Source organism: Calonectris borealis, chromosome 14, assembly GCF_964195595.1.
Source record: "Calonectris borealis chromosome 14, bCalBor7.hap1.2, whole genome shotgun sequence".
Taxonomy (NCBI): domain Eukaryota; kingdom Metazoa; phylum Chordata; class Aves; order Procellariiformes; family Procellariidae; genus Calonectris; species Calonectris borealis.
Window position 1 is genome coordinate 779,266 of NC_134325.1, and position 23,108 is coordinate 802,373.

The 23,108-nt window shown below is 42.6% G+C and overlaps 1 protein-coding gene across 2 annotated transcripts in view; it reads right to left on the bottom strand.

The window, feature by feature from the left end:
- LRP5 (LDL receptor related protein 5) overlaps positions 1 to 23,108 on the bottom strand; it is a 238,361-nt gene that overhangs the window by 146,553 nt on the left and 68,700 nt on the right. The window contains exon 1 of one of the 2 annotated variants that reach the window (XM_075162881.1): positions 17,849 to 18,015. The exons of the other annotated variant lie outside the window; for it this stretch is intronic. Within the exon in view, the coding sequence (XP_075018982.1) occupies positions 17,849 to 17,939 (91 nt within the window). The 5' untranslated portion in view covers positions 17,940 to 18,015. Of the gene's footprint in view, positions 1 to 17,848; positions 18,016 to 23,108 lie in introns of those variants that run through there. 2 annotated transcript variants of the gene reach the window in all.

The window sequence follows — 23,108 nt, forward strand, 5'->3', positions numbered from 1 at the left end:
AGGCAAAGAATGAAAGGAAACCCACAGAAGGCCAGGACAAAGGGTCTTGCCCATGGGCAAGACGTGGTCCATGGCAGAGCCAACACGAGAACCCAGTGTGCAAAGTAGAACTGTAACCAGTGTTTCTTTCCACACAGAGTAAACTTACAACCTTTTTCTACCATCAAGGTACCTTACAAACAAATTTGAATAGAGTAAAAAAAGGCATTTTACTATGGCAAATGGTTTAGGAACGATCTCGGTCATTCCAACTCTCCCATCCCTTTGGCAGCCTACACAAGGTGTTCTGCAGATGAGAAACTGAACTCCTGATATACAACACATCCAGAGGAGTGTGACAAAATGTTTTTCCACCTTCTCTACACTCCAATTTCAGCGAATTTAAGTGCCAAAAGAAATAACTCCGGGGCTATGCTACAGTGCAAATGGTTCAAATACAGAAGAAAAAAAGAGGAAAAAAAGAAAAGACGACACAAACGCCACAGTGCCAGTTCAAAGAAAATCCTAGCTGCCATTTTTGGAAGTCAAAAGACACATAGCTCATCTCCAAAATCAGAGGGCCACAAATATAAGCAGCACACTGCTGGAAGGGTAGACAGAAAAATAGGAATGCAGACATTTTCCCCCACATATAAATTAAAATATACAAATTCTAAAACTGCTTATAGAACACAAGTGACAAAACACATCCACGGGTTTTTTTATTTATTTAATTTTGTCCAAAACCTACCCCTTATTTCTGCAGAAGGACGGGTACAAGCCTATCAGCATTACACAGGGAAGCAGTACCGTGGAGGGCAGAGCAAAGTGCATTTGTTTATACTAAAACAAAAGTAACTCAAGCAACGTGTGGCCGTCACTGATCTGATTATCCTGTTTTGTGCACCGTATCCCTTTCCTCCACCCTTCATTTCCGCTATTTGGCTGTGTCTTCATTGCTAAAGAGAAAGATGTAATTATTACATTGAGATAGCTATTCAATGTAAAAATGCCAGCAGAGAAAAGGAAACTTCTACATCAGGTAAAAAGCCAGTGTCTTCATTTCACCCCTCACCTGGGATTTCATCAGCTGCATGGAGTTGCACTGACTCTATCAGGATTTTTACGTCAGGATTGCAGTATCGGTGCAATAATTACACCTGTTTCAGCAATGAAGACATGACCCAGGACTTCCAGAGCAGGAAGCCTTCTCCCTTTGTGTCTGGCAAACATCCAGGGCATTTCAGATGAAATGATATTCCAAACAACTAGTCCAACCCTATGCTATAGTTGAGAAAAAGAAATAAATACTGCTGTCCTTCAGGAGCCAGACTGGGAGTCTGGCTAAGGCAGAATACACCGAATACATTCACCGCTGCAATGCACTGCCTAGCATTTAACACACGCAGAGCTGGGCTAAGCATTAGTGCCATGTGTCCCTCTCTGGTCAATGTCTTTTAAGCACAGTAAGCTTATTACAACCAGTTTTTACACCTCTTCTATTTGCAGTTGTTGCAGACTTTTGGAGTTTAAATGCCCTGGATTCTGCCCTCCCTATTATACATATGCATATTTTGTTACTTATTAAAAACACGGCAAAATACAAATGTTAATACAAAAAGCTACGGCCCACAGCCTAAAATCGTGACAAACATGGCACATTCAACATGCCAGACACTAGCACACCGTCAGCAATCAACAACTGCATTTTAACTTTTTATAAACAAGACCCTGCAGCAGATAGTTAATAAACATGAAATACATGCAAGAAATGACCATGTGCATTTAAGTAACTCCCTCCAGGTATGAACAATAATGACTAAATAGAGAAGCAGACATTTACCCTCTTAAAATACAACAGGGGCTTATAAACCCAATTTAACCTGCATATTTACATGCAAAGGAGAAGGGCTGTTTTTCCTACGTGCTAAAGATGGGAGTCTTGCTTGCAAAAATATATTATGCCCCAAATGTAAGCCTTATGTACATAATTTAAACAAACAAACAAACAGAAAACACCTTAAATTTCATTAGTGAATTGCAAGAAAATTGAACATGCACCATGCAGGCACCCTGCATCCACCTGGCCTTTGAAGCACTGTCTGAAAGAGAAGGCTGAACAACCAGAGTATTGTTAAACTAGAGGAAAAACCTACCTTCTCTAAAAACTAGATGTAAACTAGACCACAAAAGCACTTGCTTTTTATGAAAACCAGCTTTCTCCTCAAAAACAACCAGAAAAAAGCCAACCAACAAAAAAAAAAAAAACAACACAACACACACCACACACGCACCCACACCGAACAAGCCCTAACTTGAAGCACAGTTGCCCTTCACTTCTATACTAACTTAGGCACCGCATTCTCGCTCAGAGTTAGGGCAACCTTCACTTTCTACTTACAGAAAGCATTGTCACATTACAATAAAAGTAGAGCAAGGTGGAAACAGGTAACTCCTTTATCAAGCTCATCTTGTGCAGAAATTAACTAAAGAAGATGCAAATAAAAACGAAGATTTCCTTCTCCTTTAAAAAGGGGACCTAAAATCCAGAACTCCCTGCTCATGTCAGTCTTCTATTAATTACCATGTGCAATATGGGTCATCAACAGACCCCACCTGGGTGATAGAAAGGAACTCACTTTTGAGGACAATTCAGGGTTTTTTGTCTCCTTTGCTGTAACTAATACTTGCAATGTAGAGCAGCACTGTGTGACGCTCGTTACTGACTCAGCAGGAATGAGACTCAAAACCACCAACTCGTTTTATAAAAGTCGCTGAGGAGCCAATAACTAGAAGTCATTATCATCCATCCACTACTTCTTCTCAATAATTGCACCATGAAGCTCTGAAGCAAGAAGACGCACTTTATTTCCTGCATGTTATCAACATGTGAAAAACATCAGCTTTCTTATGTTTTAGTTGGAGGAAGTTAGGGCATCTAAAACCTCTCAAGAATGTGCTCCACTGATTACAGCATTACGTTGTTTCCTTTATAAAACCCTAGAATGCAGAGTATGTTTATATATACATATATATATACACACACACATATATATATACTTAATAAGGTAACAAGACTTGACATCAACTGACACCAAACATTTCTAAAGGCTACTTAAGTTGAAGCTTTCAAACTAAAAACTTCATCTCATGCAGTAATTGTCCAAGGACACCACAGAACAGCACAACATCAAAGGAGAAAACATCTATCTACCCCTGCAGAACAGTTAATCCATACAATTAACCCTCTATCACATCACACTATAAATGCGAACACATGCTCCATTTCTGTGTTGCTCAGAAGATTTTCCAAGATGCTATTCTTGTCACTAATGAGGTGCAGTACAATTAAAGACTTGCAAAAATAACACATTGAGTTTAGGTTTTATTTATTAAAACAAAACAAAACAGAACACAGAGAACAAAACATCATAGGCTGTGTAACATCTGAATTGCGTGGAAACACGTAGCATTATCCCTCCTTCAAAGTTGAATATGTTAGAACCATCAAATCCTTGATCTTGCAGTATCACAGTTTTATTAGACTAGAGAAAAACTGATTTAAACCATATTTTACCCTATATCATAAAGCAGCCTCTCTCTCTCTTTCTCCTCACTGATGCAGGTATTTATTAATAACACGTTTGATGAGAGAGGGGGGAGAGAGAAAAAAATAAAAGAATTAAAAAAAAAAAAATTGAGCAAGGAAAAGACATCCCACGCAACAAAAGGAGGTTGCTTTCAGCCCTAAGGAGGTTGCTTTTCAGCTCTAATCTAGTTTACTCCATGGCCACACATTTTTGTGCTGTCATTGGATGGGGCATGGTATGGAAGCTGGATGCTGCTCAAACTAAAATCACTGGACAAAATGCTCCCTTTGAAACACAGTCTCTTCCTAATCTACGGCAGGTGTTGCAAACAAATTCCTTTTCATTCAGGCTTAAAGAAACAACGTTAGTTACGAAAAAGTTCCCAGCAGACTCTAGAACATTTAAAATTAGTAAATCCACTGAATGGCATGACACTGCTGCAACCTTATTTGCAGTGACCTATGCCTAAATCTTGTTTAAATTGTTTTTTTTTTTAAAAAAAAAAACAAACCCAAACCAAAACAAAAACAACCAAAAAAGAAAAAGAAAGAAAAAACAACAAAAAAAAAACTTCTCCAGGATTTAGGAAGCAACAAGAGAACCACTTGTTGAGTTCAATTTAAGTATCAAATCAGCCTCCGGGGAAGAAAAAAAAAAATTAATTAAAATCTAAACAGTAAGCTGCAGATAAACCAAATTCGGGGCTATTTGGGGCTTGCACGTAAACTTTTGTGTACTATTCAAATAAAGCCTTTTTTTTTAGTGCCAATTTTACAACTGTACAGAAAGATGTGCTTTGAGTTGCTAATAGACAAGTTTCAGGAATTCTTGTTTTTTAACCTGAATTTACAGCTGTCAGAACTGGAAAGTTTCATGCCATTTCAGACACTGGGAAGCATTTTGAAATCATTACTGCTTTGCTTATGCATCGCTGAAGCCAGTGCAACAGGTGGAGTTGAGTTGGAAGATCTGTAGTATCCAGCAAAAAGAGTTTGGCTGTACGTTTGGCACATGCTCAACCGAATGTGTGAGAAAGACAGGCACAGAATGCTATCTGCTGTAGACTGATCTATTTGTTAATGTTTTGGGATCATCCCAGCAAAAATTATCCTCTTAGGAATAAGCAATATTTATGACAGGACTTTGATTAAATTACCATTCCATGTTTCAAAGTCTTTCCAAATAAAGATAATAAAACACACTCACTTCTGGCCACATATACAACAGTGATCTGACAACTGACATCATACACATCAATAACTGCAAAAAAGACACTGATTTTTTTTTTCCAGCCGTCTTACCTCCCTGATGAAGGCCAAAGTTTTGAAATGGAACTTGGATAACTTAAACTTTCATTGAAGGAAATGTTGCCAAGTACACTAAGCAAACACAACTTACTCAAATACTCACAGTAATCTGTTCCCAGTGTCCTGCTGATGTTTAAATAGGAAAATAACCCTGCAAAGTCCACTCCTTTTTATAAACAGCCAACATTAGTTCAAACTTCATAATAACAAACAGGTGCTAAAGTTTCTTTTTGCAATTTTAAGTGTGCGCGCTTAACGCTTCCCCGTCTCCCACTGCGCTTGACTGCTCTATTCTTGCATACAACACTTCAGTTTAAAAAAAAAAAAAGTTATCAAAACTCTAGTTCCTAGAGAAAACGGGGAGGGTTTTGTAGAATTCAGTATACTGCTTCTGCCACACAATAAAGTGGCAGACAAGTTATACAGGAGAAAGCATTGCATGCAGCTGTAATTCAGAGCACAGCAGCTGACAAGTTATATTTTTATCCCTGCAACCTCTCCACGTGCCTGTTGATGCCCAAGCCTCCAGAAGCCACGCAAAGGCTTTTCATTAGCACTGGTACATAGTCTCTCAATTGCCATGAAGCCTCACTGCACCAGTGATGAGTTCCTGTCAACACAGTGGTTTGCAACAGCAATGACAGTCACGCAGCAGGGAAGAGAGACCTGAAGTCATTTTAGTTTCCAACACAGACCAAGATTTTATTTATAAAAAGAAAATTAAAAAAAAAAAAACTGCTGCTAGAGTCTCAAAATGAGCATAGGAAAGAATGTGTAAAGCAGCTTCCTCCCAGTTAATGGCCAGGGAACTAAATAGCTGGAGAATTTAGCAGTAATTAAAAAAGAACAGCAGAATTTACAAGAACAAATTCCTGCCCCATACTAGTACACCGGTTTGAGCGTTCCTGTCCTGCAGCGTGGGCTCCCAAGCAACTCATTACTTTTCCTACTGTCCATTCAAACAAGTCCTCCCATCCACCTCTGGCTCATTGCCAATCAAGGGCCAAAAGCATTTCTGGAGACACTCTTGCCACACGACCTGAAATGTTCTCACAGGCTCTTGGCAATATGTTACGAGAAGGAATACCTAAAAAAAGGCATCCTCTCTCAGAAATTAGCATTTGTGGACAAGAAGGTCCTAACAGGCTGTCAACAAGCATACGGACAGGTGTCATGTTATAAACGACCATGATAATGAATCAGTTTATATCAAGACGTGACCAGCAGATGCTCAGATTCAGTAACACAGTCCAAAGCCCTACAGTACGAAATGAGCTCCAAGGCTAAGACTGAGAAAGGACTATAATAAAGTATTCCAGAACAGATCTTCTGGGGGAAACCATTCCGAAACACAAGCACCCTTGGGGAAGTAATTGTGGAATAGCTGTTAGGTTTTGAATTCATATTCTATCTCAAACAAAGCAAGTTTTGTTACCCTACAAAAGCCTTATGATCTGTACAAGGAAGGTGATGCTAACAGGTCCCAAGAACATTCCTCGAAGTTGGGCACTGCAGTACATCTCCTTTAAAAAGAAAACTTTCTTCTGTGTCCCTGCAACATTGACTCCACAGAATCCCAGGAATCAGAAAAGCACAAAAAAGAGCACGCCAGACTCTTTACCTGTATCTACCAAGTGCTTTCTGGATGGGCACAGCGGCTTTTACACATGTATTTTGCATACCTAAGAGCACCAGTGCCAAGGAGCAAGTATAGCTTGGAGGACTGAGTCAGCTGTATCAAGAAGTTAGTCCTCCACATCCTCCCTCATTGCACACAGACTTCCTCAGGAAAAGAAAAAACACAACAAAAAAACCAACTCAGAATAACCAGGCGAAAGGCCAATGCTCACAAAGATCCCATAGCCATTGTTCAGAGAAAACAAGTCACTTGCATCATTCCCCACATGCAATAAGCTTTGGGCTGGCTGAATTCTGCCTCTGAGGACCAGCGCCAGATGTGCTCTATCTCCAGATGCCAGGAGTTCCACACCCTGGGGATCAGCAACCAGAGTTATTTTCCATGAGCTGTAATTACTGTAGCAGGATGGAGAAGGGCTGGATGTGTCAAGGTAGTAATCCCCAAGGTAAATGAATCCTAGATCACTTAAATCTTTTGCAGATAACAAGGAAGACCTTAATTTGGACCATGCAAGTTAAGAGATAATATGGAACAGAGGTCACAAGCGTAAAGGACTTCTACCTGCTCATCTTCGCTCCATTGTGCACTAGGCTGGATGCCAAGCAGCAACCCTCAAACACAGGCTGAGTTGCAGCTTCTCCAGTTTTACAAATCCTGTCACGGGCAGACAGTGTTAGTGGAGCCCCATGCGAAGGGGACAGCAGGCAGCCTCTTCAAATTGCCAGAAATAGGAGGGTGGTTTGGGCTTGTTTCTTTGGTTTGGTTTTTTTTTTTTCCCTTCCATTCAACGATGCTGCCTCACCATCCTACTTAGAGAAGTAACCCAACAAGTTTCCAAGAGCTCTCTTGACCACTGTTTTTAATTACCCACCTACAGACATTCCAGCCTTTAGCAATCTGGGTTCTTCAGAGAGTTGGGGGGGAGACCACAACACAAAGAAGCAGGTAAAAGGAAAAACAATACACAAGATCCCTGCCTAGAAGAGCCTTCAAGCTGAGAAGAAATACTACCAACACAGGAGAAGGATACAACAGGTAGAAACTGTAAAATAAAGACTGCAAAAGGTATGGAAAGTGGTTATGCAAGATCAAAGATTTAGGTGCACAAAATTGATCAGACATACAATTTTGATGAGTAACACACACATCGCCCTACCTTTTCAGGGATACTTTACCTACCATTCTGTTAGTTTGCAGCTTCATTTCTCTCCAGTGAAACACCAGCCTTTGAGAGAATACAACTGGAGTCAAACAAACCAGGTTTATTACTAGAAGGTTATTTAAAAAGCGTATGTATAGGAAAAGATTACTCTGAGGTGCTTCTTGTATAAAACACTTCAAGATGCATTCAGAGAGACCATTTATGTCTCACTGTCACTTTTCCTCAGATGAAAAGCTGGAGTTCACAGACTTAAGGGCATGCTTCAGCAACAGCACCAAGAACAAATCCAGGCATACTGAATTCCAGTCCCATAACTAGCGACTGTGAAACTTTCCTCCTTAAAATTATGTATCGAGATCTAACATCAGGAGTTAAAGTCTACATAAAAAGCAGTTTGGGTTTTTTTTTCAGAAACGGAAGGTTCTTCAATAACACAACCATTTAGAATGAAAGGAAAAAAACAAAGCAGGAGAAACAGGTTAACCAAGTGTTTAAGCACATAAGAACATACATACATATTATATACACACTCACACATATATATAAGTGGAATACCCCCCCCTTCAAATATCTCACACCCTTCCACATGTACATACTTCGGCATAGACTAGCCAGGACCTTGCAAGAGATTACTTCTGCCCAGGTCAGCACTTCTGTGAACTACGAGCAAATCTGTCTCTGCTCCGGGGCACTAAGTGGCCTGGTAGCACATTTAAACTCCGAGTAACTACCAGTCACTAAGTAAAATCCAGGCGTTTTCCAGTTCTCTCGCTCATGCAAAACAGCTTCACTTTCCACAAATGTCTTGAAGGTTCTTTAAAACACTAAAATTTGAAACAGCAGAATGACCTCGGCATTAACAGGCATCTAACACTGGGATTTTGTCACAATCATCCAGGATTCCTTCAGGTAGAAGGATTACCACCCCCCAATCCTGACAAACATGTTGCTTTCTGTTGCTTTGATAGAGGAAGGGAAGTTCAAAAGTAGCCAGGATAACTCCATGGCCAACTCTCTGCCCTTTAAATTTAAATTAAAAATCTACCTAGCTGAGCATTTCATTTTTCAGTTGCACTCAGATGTAATGGTAACGATGAGTGGAATGACCACAGCCATGAAAACGTTCCAGAGAGAAAATTAATCTCAACCTATATCACTTTTTTGGCTACAAACTGGCTGTGAACAGACAACAATTCCTCTGAAAATATTAACTATCTGTAGAACTTGTTTGTCAAAGTTTATTAGGCACATAAGATCTAGCAGCAGACTGTTAATGTACTTACTAAGTGTCAAGCATACCATTCAAAGTTCAAATGGTATGGATTAGTTCTGCACGCAAGCTACAGAGCTCACTTCAGTTATTCGTCTGCAACTCTTACAGGACACCAGCAGATAATGGTTTATTTACTGCAAATATCATCCAATGCTAGCTTAAATTTTGCCAGTGTGCGTGCATTTCTCCCAGTTTTACCATTAGCTACGATGTTCACAGAAACTAAGTTTTGAGCTCCCTTAGGGGTTGATTTACTCTGTTCAAAAAAAGTCTCCAGGAATATTGCCCGACTCTTTACAGGGTGCACGGTTCTTTCTAGTAGTCGCCATATCTGACTTTTGCAACTGAAAAATGCACCTTTTTAACGGCGTCATAGAAAACCACCTCCTCCCGTGCACAGATTCCAAAGTCACAGCTGACATCGAGGTAGTGATGGTTTTGTGGCTCAGGGTGGGGTGGGTATTGAAGAAAGGTTACATGAGATGAAAATCCAGGTTCATACAGGTTTTTGGGGCAGGTAAAAGGGAAAGACTTGCAAACGATGCAAGTTCAATTTATTGAGGCTTCACTACGGTTTTGCCTGCATTAGCCACACCCTCCCTAACTCTCACTATGCAGCTTGCCTAAATAAGTTCAGATGTGTAACTTTCTTGCACTTGAACACCTGCAAACTTCAGTTTTAGATCATGGGTAAGTAATAGTCAACTTTATCCAGACAGTAAAAAGCATGCTGTTAAAACCCAGACAGACAAAAATTCTCCACAACTACAGATTTCTTTTACTCAGCTATTGAAGACGCAGATAATATATAGACTTTTTTTTTAAATCATCCACAGCTGGGCAGACCTTCTAAGTGGAAAATGCTACCCATGTGCATTTTCATCCTCTTGGCTCTGACTTGAGAACATGAATACTAACATAGCAGTTTAATTTGCTTTCATATCTTTTGCGAGAGACACATCCAGGTAAGTCACCAATACAGACTTCTGAGGCTAAAACATTCTCCCCTCTGGAAAAAAAAAAGTTTAAACACATCATACTTCAAGCTGCCAACTCTCAAGCAGGGGAAGCAATCAGAGAAAAATTCAAAGAGAGAGAAAAACTATTTATATCATATTTTATGTTAAAATTTATTCCGATAGGGCAGGCAACTCTCTTCCGAGCTTCTCAATTGTTCTAGAACCAGAAAATTTTCAATGACTGAAATGAAAACAAAGTGTGACAGAGAAAATAGGAAACTTGGTGGCTGTGAGTGACCTTCCTTAAATGCGATAGAATTCATAAGTAAGCCACACTTCATTTGAAATAACTAGTTACGCAAATTAAAGCCTCCAAAGCTCCTTTAAACTACATGCACAATATAAGTAGTGATCTAATATTGGGTAATTTATGATTCTGTGGTCAAAGGTGACACCTTCTACAAAACTAAGGATTAGGTTTTTGTTTTTTAAATTCTGCTGCTTTGAGAAGGTCAAGAAACAGCATTCTGGCTTTTGTATTAAGCTACAAGTGCTAAGAAAAAACACTAAGTGTCTTATACAGACATCCCCTATAGTTACACATCAGAGAATAAATCTCATAACCTTTCATTCCTTCCCCTCCTTGAATTATTCACTGTCATCAGCAGACACAGCTTGTTATCCAAGAGCCAAACTCTTGCTTTTTCTCTTCCTCCCTGATGAAATGTAAAACAGATACAAATATACTTCTATTTCAGAATATATTTTGCGGCATCACCAAGACAGTGGTCTAAGTGATTGAACTAAAAACAGTATTTGAAGACAGATACACAGCAGCAACATTTCCTAGGTTACTCCAAATGCCGCGGCTTTGTGATTGTCCTTTTAAAGCAATCACTCTTTGCCCCAAAAACTTAGTTTTGTATCTGCACAAAAACTTGTAGAAACTGTCCCTTACCAATTATTTGGAAATAATCCTTGAACAATAATAAAGACATAAGGCCTTTCACATCGCCTCAAATATCAAGTTTGCACCACTTCTAAAACTAAAGCTGGAGAAATCAGCTTAGAAGACTTTCTAGAATTCGACACACTGAGAGTTCAACCCTTAACAGCCTCTTCTGACAAAGTCTGGTTACGTAGGAATATGCCACGGCTTGCGTAGCATCCTAGAAGTGATGGGCTGATGGAAAAGGACATGACGAAGTACCCAAGCACCCCACAAGGTGCAAGAAAGAGCAAAACCTCGTAACAACGAAGGAGTGGCAGACCACTCACTCACTGTCACAAAATGTCACTCTTCAGTCTTACCTGAAGAGCCAGACATAGAGCGTATGTCATTTAGGAAGTCTGAGAAACAAGAAAAAAAAATCCACACTACAAAGAAATAAAGCTTCAGCTGGCATAAGCCAGCTACTCCAGAAAGCTCCCAGAGATGTGTCATGGTGGGAAACCTGCAGAAGAACGCTTACCTACACTATGCACAACCCAGCTTTTTACTTCAGGAGCACATACAAAATAAAAACAGGGTACTTCTGACCACCACTGTCATCGTGAGTCCACTGAGAAAGCATTTCATCTCCTACAGCAAAGCCAAACCCAAATCTTTATTTAAGAATTACCTAGAGAAAAGAGAATGGCAGAAGTGTGGCATATCAAAGTGCAGCTGTAGGTCAGGACATCCTACGCGCTGGCTAATTCGAAGCAATACAAGTCTCATGAAAGCGTTCTGTTTTGGTTGATCCACAAGATATATTGTCATTTAAGCATTCTGTGCTGTTGATTTTTTAACTCATATAAAGACAAGTACACCGGGCAGACTTAGGGGTATGTCTTCCTCCCAATTTATAAAGGTATAAAAGGAAGCAACTTCACCTTCTTGACAGCCATACCCTCTAGTATTAAGTTTTACGTTAAAAAAAAAAACAAACCACAATTTAATGACATTTCTGGTCTTCTAAACACTTTTTTTTTTTCTTCCTTCTGAAGTCCAGCTAGGACAGTTTTAATTTGGAAGAACAGAAAAGAATGTGCTCATGCAAAATGAATGAAAAAAAATACAAGGACTGGACAAAGCATCCATGAATCTGGAATTCACATAAAACTGAAATTTCCACATAAGGTATGCTGAAGTTATTGACAAGGATTTAAGTGCATTACTGCTGTTAGGCATAATATGTGCCTAATTCAAAACCTGGAGTATATGGCTTAAGCCATACGTACATACAGTATTCCATAAAAGTTCTCAAATGACGTATCAATAACCCATAGATTTTAGCAGCACAGTACACTTTCATCACATTTTCTCAGTTCCTCCACTCCTTTTCCTTTTGATTTAGTTAAAACCAGCACTGAACAGTAGAAAAGAAAAAGAACATCTACAAAATCACATTATAGTAACTCTATTTGATTCCCAAACCCAAAAGCCAAGAAATTCACTACGCAGGTCCACTCAATCCACAGCTCCTCCTCATCCATCAAGGGGTTTAGAAACACAAAGCAGACAACACTTGCCCACACTCTCTGGCTTTTTTTGACTCTTAAACACCACAGAAAGAAGAGGTCAAGCTTCTGTCTTCACTTACTGCCACCTCCTATCTCCGATCTCATTCTTGCATACTCATACAGCACTTCAGAAAGCCAAAGTGCCAAACAGTATTCAACAACTATTGTATCATTAAGCAGGGACATTTTTAAATACGTATGTCAACATTTGAGGATCTCAGACCATTGACAATCACACCAGGAGCCTACTATTGCATCTGCTGTCAGTGCTGTTTATTGCAATAGCAATAAACCTTCGTACTGTGCAATGAAGACAATTCTGTAGCTGATTCACAGTCGAGAAATTCCTTCTCCCAGCAGACTGTCCCCATTAAGCTAATCTAACACAACACACTCATATAAAGTATTTATTGGTTTAAAAGTGGTTTCAGTTGCTTTAACCCTTTTATCATCCAGAGCAAACGAACCAATTTCAATGAAGCACGTGTCAATTTACTGGCGTCCTTGCAGAAGCTGCCCACGGATTTAACATCAATACAAAATGACACCCTACATCTGCCCACGCTGGCAGGCAAAGCGCGAGTCAAGCAAGAGTAAAGGAAACAACAGCTAAATTAAAAATCCTGCCTATTACATAGACCCTCAACACCCTTACCAACCCATCACCCATTCTTTACATTCGTTGGAGCTTCTCAGTAGAATTTTGTGGCTTAACAGATATTTTCAATCTTTAGTAAACAGAAACCACAAAGATGAAAAGCTGGTGAGCTCCACATTCTGATTTTTCCGAGAGAGAAGGCACCAAAATAATTGTTGCCCCATAAACTCCTAACAAACAACTGTACTGAACAATACTTTGTGGGACATACTTCCCATTTTCTCTCCTCCTCTCACCACAACTGTTTAATCACCCAAAATCTCAAGAACTGCTCAAAATATCCTTTGACTCTATCATGAGACTTTCCATGGCCTAACTTAATGGGGGTAGGACTCTCCAGAAGCATTTTTTCCAGTTCAGAAGCCCCAGCTGTGGTCTGTCAGGAGACTTCTTCAGAAAGCCCCAAGCGTCCAACCAGCACATGGCTTTGGCCAGCCAGCGTCCCCAACCAATAGCCTAATTATTTGCCTCTGCCCTAAGTGAACTTGCAGTGTTGTTGGACACGTCCTGTTGGAAAGCAATATAGCGAAAAAGGAAAATAATCCACACACCTCAAAATCTCTAAACAAAATGCTGACTCCATTGTGCACAGTAGAATTGCACCGTTGCTGGCCTGTGCCGTAAACCGGGGGGATACTTATTCTACTGCTGTTCTTCCCTTGAGGCTCAGGTTGGTACCTATTTGAGTTCTTCACAAAGGTCTTGAGCAGAAAATAACAACTACTTCCCTCAAGTGTTCTCAGCGCTGTGGTTTGTTCGGCCATATCAACTCCCATGAGAAATTCTGAACTTATAAAAGCCAAACATTTTAAATGGGTTTGAATTGGGTAAAAGACGGAAGGAAAAATTAAGAGGATTTCTTAGAATGAAGACCAATAAAGTTACCTACAATAGCTTCTTTCTAACAAGGAATTTAAACCTAGTTACTGTTCTCGACCTCAAGATGGCAGGTTGCTTTCATACAATACAGTGTGTTCACAAAAAAATACTGATCTAACATGAAACTAAACCTTGCCATTAAAGCTATTTCTGAGCATCACAAACAGTGAAATTCCTTTTATTTCTGCTTTGACAAAGAGAGACAACCACTTTCAACTTTACATTGCTAAATTTCAACTAGAAGCAAAGTTACATTAGACACTCTTTATAAGTCACGTGCATCTACATTCTAGGAGAGGTTTTGTAACCTTTATTTGTTGTTATGCTGCCAGACCTCACCATAACAATAAAGGATAACAAGTTCCCAGAAACAGTCTCTGTGTTTGCTAAAAAGTTACCTTGGCTTGCGTTATTCAAGAAACACGCAGGACTGAGAAAATTTACAGCTGGAACAAAACCCATGGCCTATTTTACTAACAACTACATTATAAACAAGCAAAAAAAAATTCTTAAGATAAAAGTTAAAGCAGCTGATAAAAAAAAAGGTTCAAAAATAGCAAGAGGCAATGGTAGAATTTACACCGGGTTACTGATGAAATACATTCACACTCTTCTAAAGTATTGACTTTGTGTGTCATGCTGATTTATTATTACAGACGCATCTACAGTATGAATTTAAAATGAAATTATTTCATTTAAAATGAAATAGTAACAGATGAATTCACACACCATACCTAAAAGACAGTTAAAGCCATTATCCTTGGTCTGGAGAGAGAAGATTCAGTGGCTTTGAAAGTATCAACTTAAACTTCAGAGTCAGTCTGGAGTTTCAGTATTTCCTCACTATTTCAAGAGGATTTATGACCATAATTTGTGACAGACCCTCACATCATGCTAGTAGTAGTTACTAGGAAAACAGCCCCCTAAATCAATGACAGACTGACTGAAATGGCACCTGAAATGCAGTTGAGGACTCCTACATAGCACATTTCCCTGTCATAAAATTAACAAGTGTTCTTTCGTGCTACATTCTAGATTTAAACATAGTGTTAGGTTTCATTAACTTTAGGTTATCTCATGAAAAACAGTATGAATTAAAAGCCCTTTTAGGGTTGTGCTCAAATGCATTTTTTATTTCATGCTGCATCCCTAGTTTCAAACTTTTGTAACCATCCTGTCACACTTCTCTGTTCATCTTTCTTTATCTTGTGTTTCTTAGTATCATGCAAATAGTCATTCCATTAGAGAAAACTCACATTTTGGGGAAATGTTCTAGTCACGACAAGCAACAGCTAACCAAGCTTTTGTGAGTTTAAGTAAAAATAATTCTTGCTTGAGATAATTCTTAACCCAGAACTTAAACCCAGAACTTAAACCCAGAACTTAAACCCAGAACTATCTTAACTACTTCCAGGTTTTAAGAGCCCCACATAAAACATGCGCTGTACAGCATTAAACATTCAGAACTTACAGTATTTTCAGACAAAAACATGCCATTGTCATAACCATCTTGTTCCTGAATACTTTGCACAGGCAAGAGATTCCTCCCTTCAAGGAAGCACCAAATGCAACGATCGTTTTGTCTTACCTCAGTGAAAGGAGAGTCGAGTATAACCCATATCTGAAACAGGTTGATCATTATTTCAAGCCACATAAATAAAACCACTCCTGACGCCACCACCTATAGAGCAAGAACTTAGCTCCACATCAAAATTATTTCACAGCCAAAGTATTCAGGATCTATTATGACATGCCAAACTTCCCAGAAGCCTTAACACTGCAGAAGTTCCAGCACATCCCCAATCTTCCAGAGATGTATTTACATATTTGAAAGATAAGCACATCAAAATACTTCTAAGAGGTAAAAGTCCCTTAAAGTCAGGCGCCTGCTTACAGAGTGGGGGTTCTCAGGAATGGAACTAAAAACACGGAGAGCCTCTCACAGTACATCCATGCTCCTTCTAAAAGGAGAGATGAGCTGTCCTTAGAAGTACCGTCCAGACCAACCTAACAAAAGAATTACATACCTTCCTACTAAGTAGGCAGAACAAAAGCAATGTCATTAAGATTTATAACCAAGACTCTTTAGCGAACTACTGAAAAACGGTAGATTTGTAGAAGAGTTTCTCAGTGCATGTTAAGGAAGGTGACTACTGAAACAGAACACACGCTATATTAAAAGAATCTCTGTCTCTAAAATGAGATGAACGAAAACCAAACTCCAAGTTACAACTTATTTCTTAGTTTTATTGTGAATTCTCATTTTCCTAAGAGTTCCAAACGCAAAGTTATACCTCTTTAAAAATATTTCCTTCTATTAGAGTCTGTTAAGTAAATGTAAGGAAACCCTCAAGGAACACTATCAGCCTGTTCTCTCTTCATTTAAGACTCCTATAAATTGATTTTTTCTTCCCCCTAAAGCTACATCGCTTCATTCAGTTGAGTAGGAACGTGAACATCTTTACACAAACATAACTGTCCAGAAAGGAACAAGCCACACTTCAGGTTTTCTGAAACATTTTTAAAAGACTAAGGCAGTGCATATGCAGAAGGTGCATCCTGAGATGCGAAGGGCATCTTTTTCGTATAATCCTGACAGAACAAGCAATACATCATACAAAGCTACATAGAGCTCCAACTAAAAATATAGGATGATGATACCAGCAGAACATGGTCAGTTCTCTTGCTCTAAATGACAGTTCTAATAATTACAGACGGTTTGAAAAGGTGGGTGGCCTAATAAAAAGAGGCCCTGAGGTGATGTTCTGACAGCCTTGGCCACACCGCCGAGTTTTCTGAATTACCTAGGAAATCACAACAACTAGGCTTCAGCTTGCTGAAGCACCGGCGTGATGTATTGGGGCAGACCAGATGCAGCAGCAACAAACCTGAAGTCTCACACATGCAGCCCAACTCCCCATCTTCGGCGATACAAAGTCGGGACCCAAGCAGCGCGCAGGGAGAAAGGAGGGGGCACGGACGCCGGCCCTCTCCCCACGGATGCTGCAGGCAGAGCGCTGCCTCCGTTTATTTGTGCTTTTAAAGGATTGGCACATTCACTTACAAACGGTATTGCAAAGGGAAAGCAAAGGGCAGGCTCCGTGCCCGGACGGAGCGCGGGTCAGCGTGGGGCCCAGCGCTCCAGCGGCACGGGGCAGCCGGGCTCCAGCTCCCGCAGCGCCCGCGGGGCTGGACCCGGGCCGGGCCCCCGCACCCCGGGCCGGGCCGACCCTCGCCCGCCGCTGCCGCCAGCCGGGCCGGCCGGTTCCTCCCGCCGCAGCGCCACCCCCCCCGCCCGCCTGCCGCCTGAAAAGGGAGCTGGGGGGGACACACTCGCCTTCCCCCCACACCCTCCCAGCCCTGCCAAGAGTTTGATGAGCGACACCCGACACCCGCCTCTCCAAACCAGCGCAATCCCTGCCCGCGACCGCGGAAGGACGGGAGCGGGACGGGGGGGGCGACTTTTGTCTCTCTTTTCTCAACTGTACGCGTTTACCTGAGCCACCCCGGGGGGAAACGGCTTCACCCCCCCGGCGGGGCACGTCCCGAGGGAGGGGGAGGAGAGGCCGCCTCTTCCTGCGCCCCCCTCTGCAGAAAAGAGGGGCGAGGAGGAGTAGTTTGGAGGGCGAGCGGGGGGGAGACGAGGCACCCAGCCTCCCGTCCTCCCGCCCCGTCGCGTCTCGCCCATGTGCGCGTCCTCCCTCCCCACCGCGGCAGCCTGGCCCGCGCCCCCCGCCCCGCAGGGCCCCGCGCCCCCGCGCCCCCCGCCCCGCCGCCGCGGCCCCCGCAGCCCTCCCGGCGGAGCGCGGGGGAAAGTTTCCCCAAGTCCGACAACAAAAGGGACAGCGGCGCTCGCCTCCCCGCCGACCCGGCCCCACGACGCCCCGGCGGGCTTACCCCCGGCCGAGCCCGGCTCGCACCGCAGCACCGAGGCGGCCAGGAGCCGCAGCAGCAGCAGCAGCGGGAGCGGCGGGGCCGCCGCCTCCATGTTGTGCCGCCGCAGCAGCTGCCGGAGCCCACGGCGCGTCTCAGGCAGGCTCCATGCTCGGGGCGCTGCGCTCGGCGAGGAGGGAGGCGGGGAAGGGGGGAGGCGCCGGAGCCGACCCTCCTCCTCCTCACGCCGCCGCCAGGGAGGGGGCTGGGCTCGCCCGCTCGCTCCCGCAGCCCGGGGAGGGGCCGCGGGCGCACCGTCCCGCCGCGGCGCACCCCACGCGTGGGTACACCTGGCCGGGGAGGGCGGGAGGAGGTGGGATTTCAGGACTTCCTTCTTTATTTTCTTCTCGTTCCTTCTGGAGCAGTTACTCCAGGACCAGCCGGGAAGGTCAGAGAAGATGGCTCGCTGCGCGTTCAGAAAGCAACCTTTCCTCGGCGGATTTAGAAGTTAAGCGTGGGGATGCCCGCCCCTTTTTCTGCCTCCAGGAAAATGGGTGGTTGTTTTCTTCCCAGATGGAGGTTCGCTTTTGCCTTCCTCCTCCCACCAAAACAAACGTTTTATAAGGCCACTCTTCTACAAAACATTACTTTTGAGAGAAAGGCGCATTCAACAACAATCTTTTGTTGCCTTTCCCCCCCGTTAAACATGCCACCTGCTCATATAAACACATTACCACTAGGAAAGGGGCAGAAACTCTGCCCCGTGACGTGAGGCCTTCGCAGCGCTGGGGACAGGCTGCAGAGAGCTGAGCAGCACCCGGCTCTCACTGAAACATCCCGCACCTTTCGCAGGTCAGATACTGCCCCCGCCTCCCCAGCAGCGATAAAAAGAAACAGCATAAGTCAAGAATTTCCATTCGAGTCTCCATTTTCCCTTATGCTGACACCAATTCTACAATACGAAAAAAAGTTGCTAGATGGCCTTGTACAGAGATGGAAACAACAAGGGTCGGCCTGGCATCCCCTTAGACCATTTTTGCGAGTCTCAGAGCCGGAGCTGTAAATCACAAGCAAGTACTTAACAAATGGATGTTAAGTTTAATAGTTTCGTTTCATTTCAGAGATGGGCGAGTTCCAGGTTTCCCAGTTGCCATGTACTAATTTATCTGCCTCGCTCTAGGTGCTACAGCAGCAGCTGAGATTTCTTCTTGGTGCCCCGTGGATCCCTGCCCAACTCAAATACCAGGATCAAATATTCAGGAATTGTTTTAGGTCCTGTTGGTTACTCCATGGCAGACTTCCCCTCAGACTTCCTTTCCTCAGAAGGGGAAAAGGTGTAGTGGTTTGTTTTGGTTTTAAAGTCAGTGGTATTCAACTTGGCTAAGAAAGCAGTTTAAAATTTCAAGGAGTTACAAAAGGCTTATAGTGCTGACCTTAAAGTTGACCTGCAAGGAAAATAAAGTTTTCTTCTCTATCTTGCTGCTGCTTTATGTATAAAGAACGCGTATTTTAAAGAGGGCTCATTTTAAGTGGCATTTAAAACCTAGAAAAACCTCAATTTTCTTGAAGACAGGAAAACCAGAAGTTGGTCTTTCCTGATAGAAGGTCTGTAATAAACTGGAGCCCAAATCTTGGCTGCTGTAAATCATTAATGGCAAAACTTTGTGTGAACACCAACTGAATAAGGGTTTTGTTTTGGATCTGTTTAAAAAAAACTGCCTGACACCAGACAAATAACTGGAAGAAAGACTTCTTTGTTGAAGACAGTGATTGGACTTTACTTTTGATGGGTCCGACCTCCTGCATGGTGGAAATTACCCAGTAGTCCTGGCATCACAGTAACTGGGGATAATTAAAGTTAGAGACAGAGAAAGGGCACATGAAACAGTTGCACTTGCAGCAGGCAGTGGGGAAGGGCCGTGTATGGAGACCAATATCCCAAACCCCCATCAGCTTGGCAGAAGAGCAGCACCCATACGCAAAACTGGTTTGTGTGCCTCCACGGGGAGCCAGGCTGTCCTGTGATGGCATCAATGGCACCACCTGAGTCCCTGTTGCCACCAGGGCAATTGGGTTCCCTGCCCCATCCTCCCCCTCACTCCAGGGGAGGACCAGGGACCAGTTGACTTACCCATCGCACCAAAGCCAGCATCAAGCCACCTGGGCTGGGTGAGCCTGCCCATAAGGCTGCTGGAGGGGAGCAGCAACTTCTCTTTCGGCTGGTAGCTGCTCCCAGCACTTGGTACCTTGGGGCCCAAGGTCCCATACTAGGATGTACTATGGCTGCTGCTATCCCTGCTCCATGCAAGTGTTGCTTGTTTATCTCCCTGTCTGACCCAAAACTGCGTGGGCAATTTAAGATTGGCAGCATTTTATACCAACAGGGAGAAATAGCAGCATGTGAGCTGCCACACCAGAGAAAGAAGCAGTATTTTATTCAAGGGGCTAAAAGATAAAGATGACACTGACTGCCAAAGGGATTTGGACTGAGAGATTTCAAAACAGAACATTTTTCAAAGGAAGGTACCCACCATAAGAAGAGATATTGAGACCAGGTAGATCCACTGGTGACTGATCAGAGCCACATACCAACCTTGCGGCGACGGATGACTATTCACAGGCGTAAACCACGGAGTTTCATACCACACTGAAGTTCATTCTTCGCCACAGCAGAGATCTGGTATAAAAGTTCATTTTCAGAGCAGAGTATTCTTGCCTGGTACCCCCTTTCCTTCCTGACTAGGTCTACCACAATTAGCAGATTGGATGATAGACTCAAAGCTAAAACAAAATGAGGAGAGAGACCAGGCCATGGAGGCAGGCCACTAGGGAAAAGAGTCTTACCAGAATGCATCTTTGGGGCTTTGACCATAACACCTCCGCCAAAAAGACATTAATCATGATCTAAAGCGATGGCAAATCTACTAGCAGCCAGGAACACAGTATTCCTCCAACCCAGAAGATGCCATCTTAAACTCAGTTAATATGTTGTAGGGGAATTTGGAGGAAATTAAAGTTGGGCAACTCTGAAAAGAAGTCTCACCCATGTGCTGAGAAAGCTGCCTTCCACCTGTTTTCCAGCCCTGCAAGAATTCCTCCAGCAAAACCAGAGGAGGTAAAGCTGTGACATTCCTGAAATGTCTGATATATACATTTCTGTAAGAAAGTAAAAACCAGTTAAAAAAAAACCAAAAAACAAAAAACAAAAAACATATCAGGATAGCAAAAGCATGGTCCTATCCTTCCTCTTAACGGAAGAAGGAGGGACTCCTTCCCATACTGTTGTATGCTCACAGTGCCCCAGTAGGACTGCAAAAACAGAGCCAATACCCCATTTCACCTAAGATTTCTTGTGTAATCCTGGGCAAGTCACAGTCCAGCATTTCCTCAGTTTATCCTACAATAAAAGAAGCAGGGGGAGTAATTTTCCTAACTTTCCTAACTTCAGGTGAAGGAAGCTGCAGCAAGTTTGGGGCCTGGCTGTGGGAAGCACAAAAGGGAGAAATCCAGAGTGGGAGCCCAGCACTCCCCTGCCAAGCTGTAAGCGGGCCAGTTCTTGCATTCTGCCATTGCCATCACTGATGGAGAAAGGAAGGACACGCAAAGCCATGAGGGAGAACAAAGAGCCCAGCTGTATCTGAGCACCTAGAGAGGTCCTCCAGGATAACCTAGCCATCCCACCACAGCTGGGAACTTGGCTTGACTGAAATGCTCCAAATGTTTTCTGCATGTTTACTCCTCCTGGATTTCTCCCACCTACCCCAGTTTACAGCATCCTTCTCTCCCAGCTGCCAGAGCTGTCTGAGCTCCTGTAGAGCTAACATTTAATGACAACTGCAGAAGCCCCTAAAGTGAATTTACTGCCTTATAAATGACACCCAGGTTTATTTTATAATGAATATCAGTACCAAGACATGCATCTTTATTCCTCTGGGGCAGCACTGTTTAGTCAAGATGAAGTCACTAGATCTGGATAGGCTGAGGATGTTCTTTGGCGTTTTGCAAAGGGAAGGTGAAGTGAACAGTGAGAAACAAAGACAGCATCAAAACATTTTCCTTCTCTACTTCTAAGGCCATAGGACAAAATAATTTTCCTTTCCCTGTTTCTCAAATACACTTCTTCACACTTCCTTTCCCAGCTTTCAGCTAGGAAGCAGTCTCAAACTAAATATATGTAGGGACCCCTATTCTCACCCTGTATCACAATACAAAATGTTTACATTTTGTTTACAAAATCTAGAATGAGCCAGAAATTATAGAAGAAAGCATCATCTGTACATAGGTTCCCTCATCTCCTCCAAAAAATAGACACACTAAGGAAAACATATACATACAACAGCCATAGTTAAGATTACACCTCCTGAGGAGACATCTGAAGTAATCTTAGCAAGGAATGGGTTTGGTCAAGGACTCACCAGGACAAGCTTCAGAAGACCTGGGTTTTGTCTCCAGGTCCATCCATCACAGACTCTATAGATACCTCTTGGTTTCTCCTCCAACATCAGGTGCTCATATTTGTTCCATTCAGGTGGTATTTTGACTCTTTCTTTATCTGCCTTGCCCATTCAGAACATCCTTCTCAGCACCAACTAGCCCAATAGTGGCCTGAGGCTGCACGGAGCTTTTAGGCACTGCTTTGAAAAAGGTGGCTTCCGAAGTGCTATGTTTAAAAATAAATCACTGCACTGCCACTCATTAAGCTGGCTGACACGGTGGGAAAGTGTTACCACCACCACCTCCTTACCCAGAGAGAAGGTGACAGTAAGACAATTAATACCGTTATCTATATCATGCAGTTTCCCTGGCATTGCACAAGGATAATAGGAGATTTTGTTCAAAGTAATTATTCCCCAAAATATCTCAGCAACCCAACTTTGTCTACATGGCAGCTTTCTTCCTCTTCTTTCTCCCCATTCCCCAGATAAACTCTAACACAAACTGAACAGTTAAACCAGCACAATCTGCCATGCAGACACAAAAAGGAGCGAGTTTTCAGTTTAGATTAAAATCAATGATCTTTCAGCCTGTGGTTTGTACGCTACTTTTAAGACACTCCTAAAAGTAACAATGAAAAGCAAGCCAAACTTTGGTGCATTTAAATTTTCTGTATAGGATTCTTTATGCTTATTGGGAAAGCTTTAAGGGTTGAAAAAGGTTGAAAGGCTTAGGAAAAGGTTAAGGTTAAATATCAAAGAAAGCTACTCTTCCAGAGACCAGGCAGCCATGCAAAAGAGCACAGACGCATTATAGGTGTAACTGGAGAACATTATGCACATTGATATGA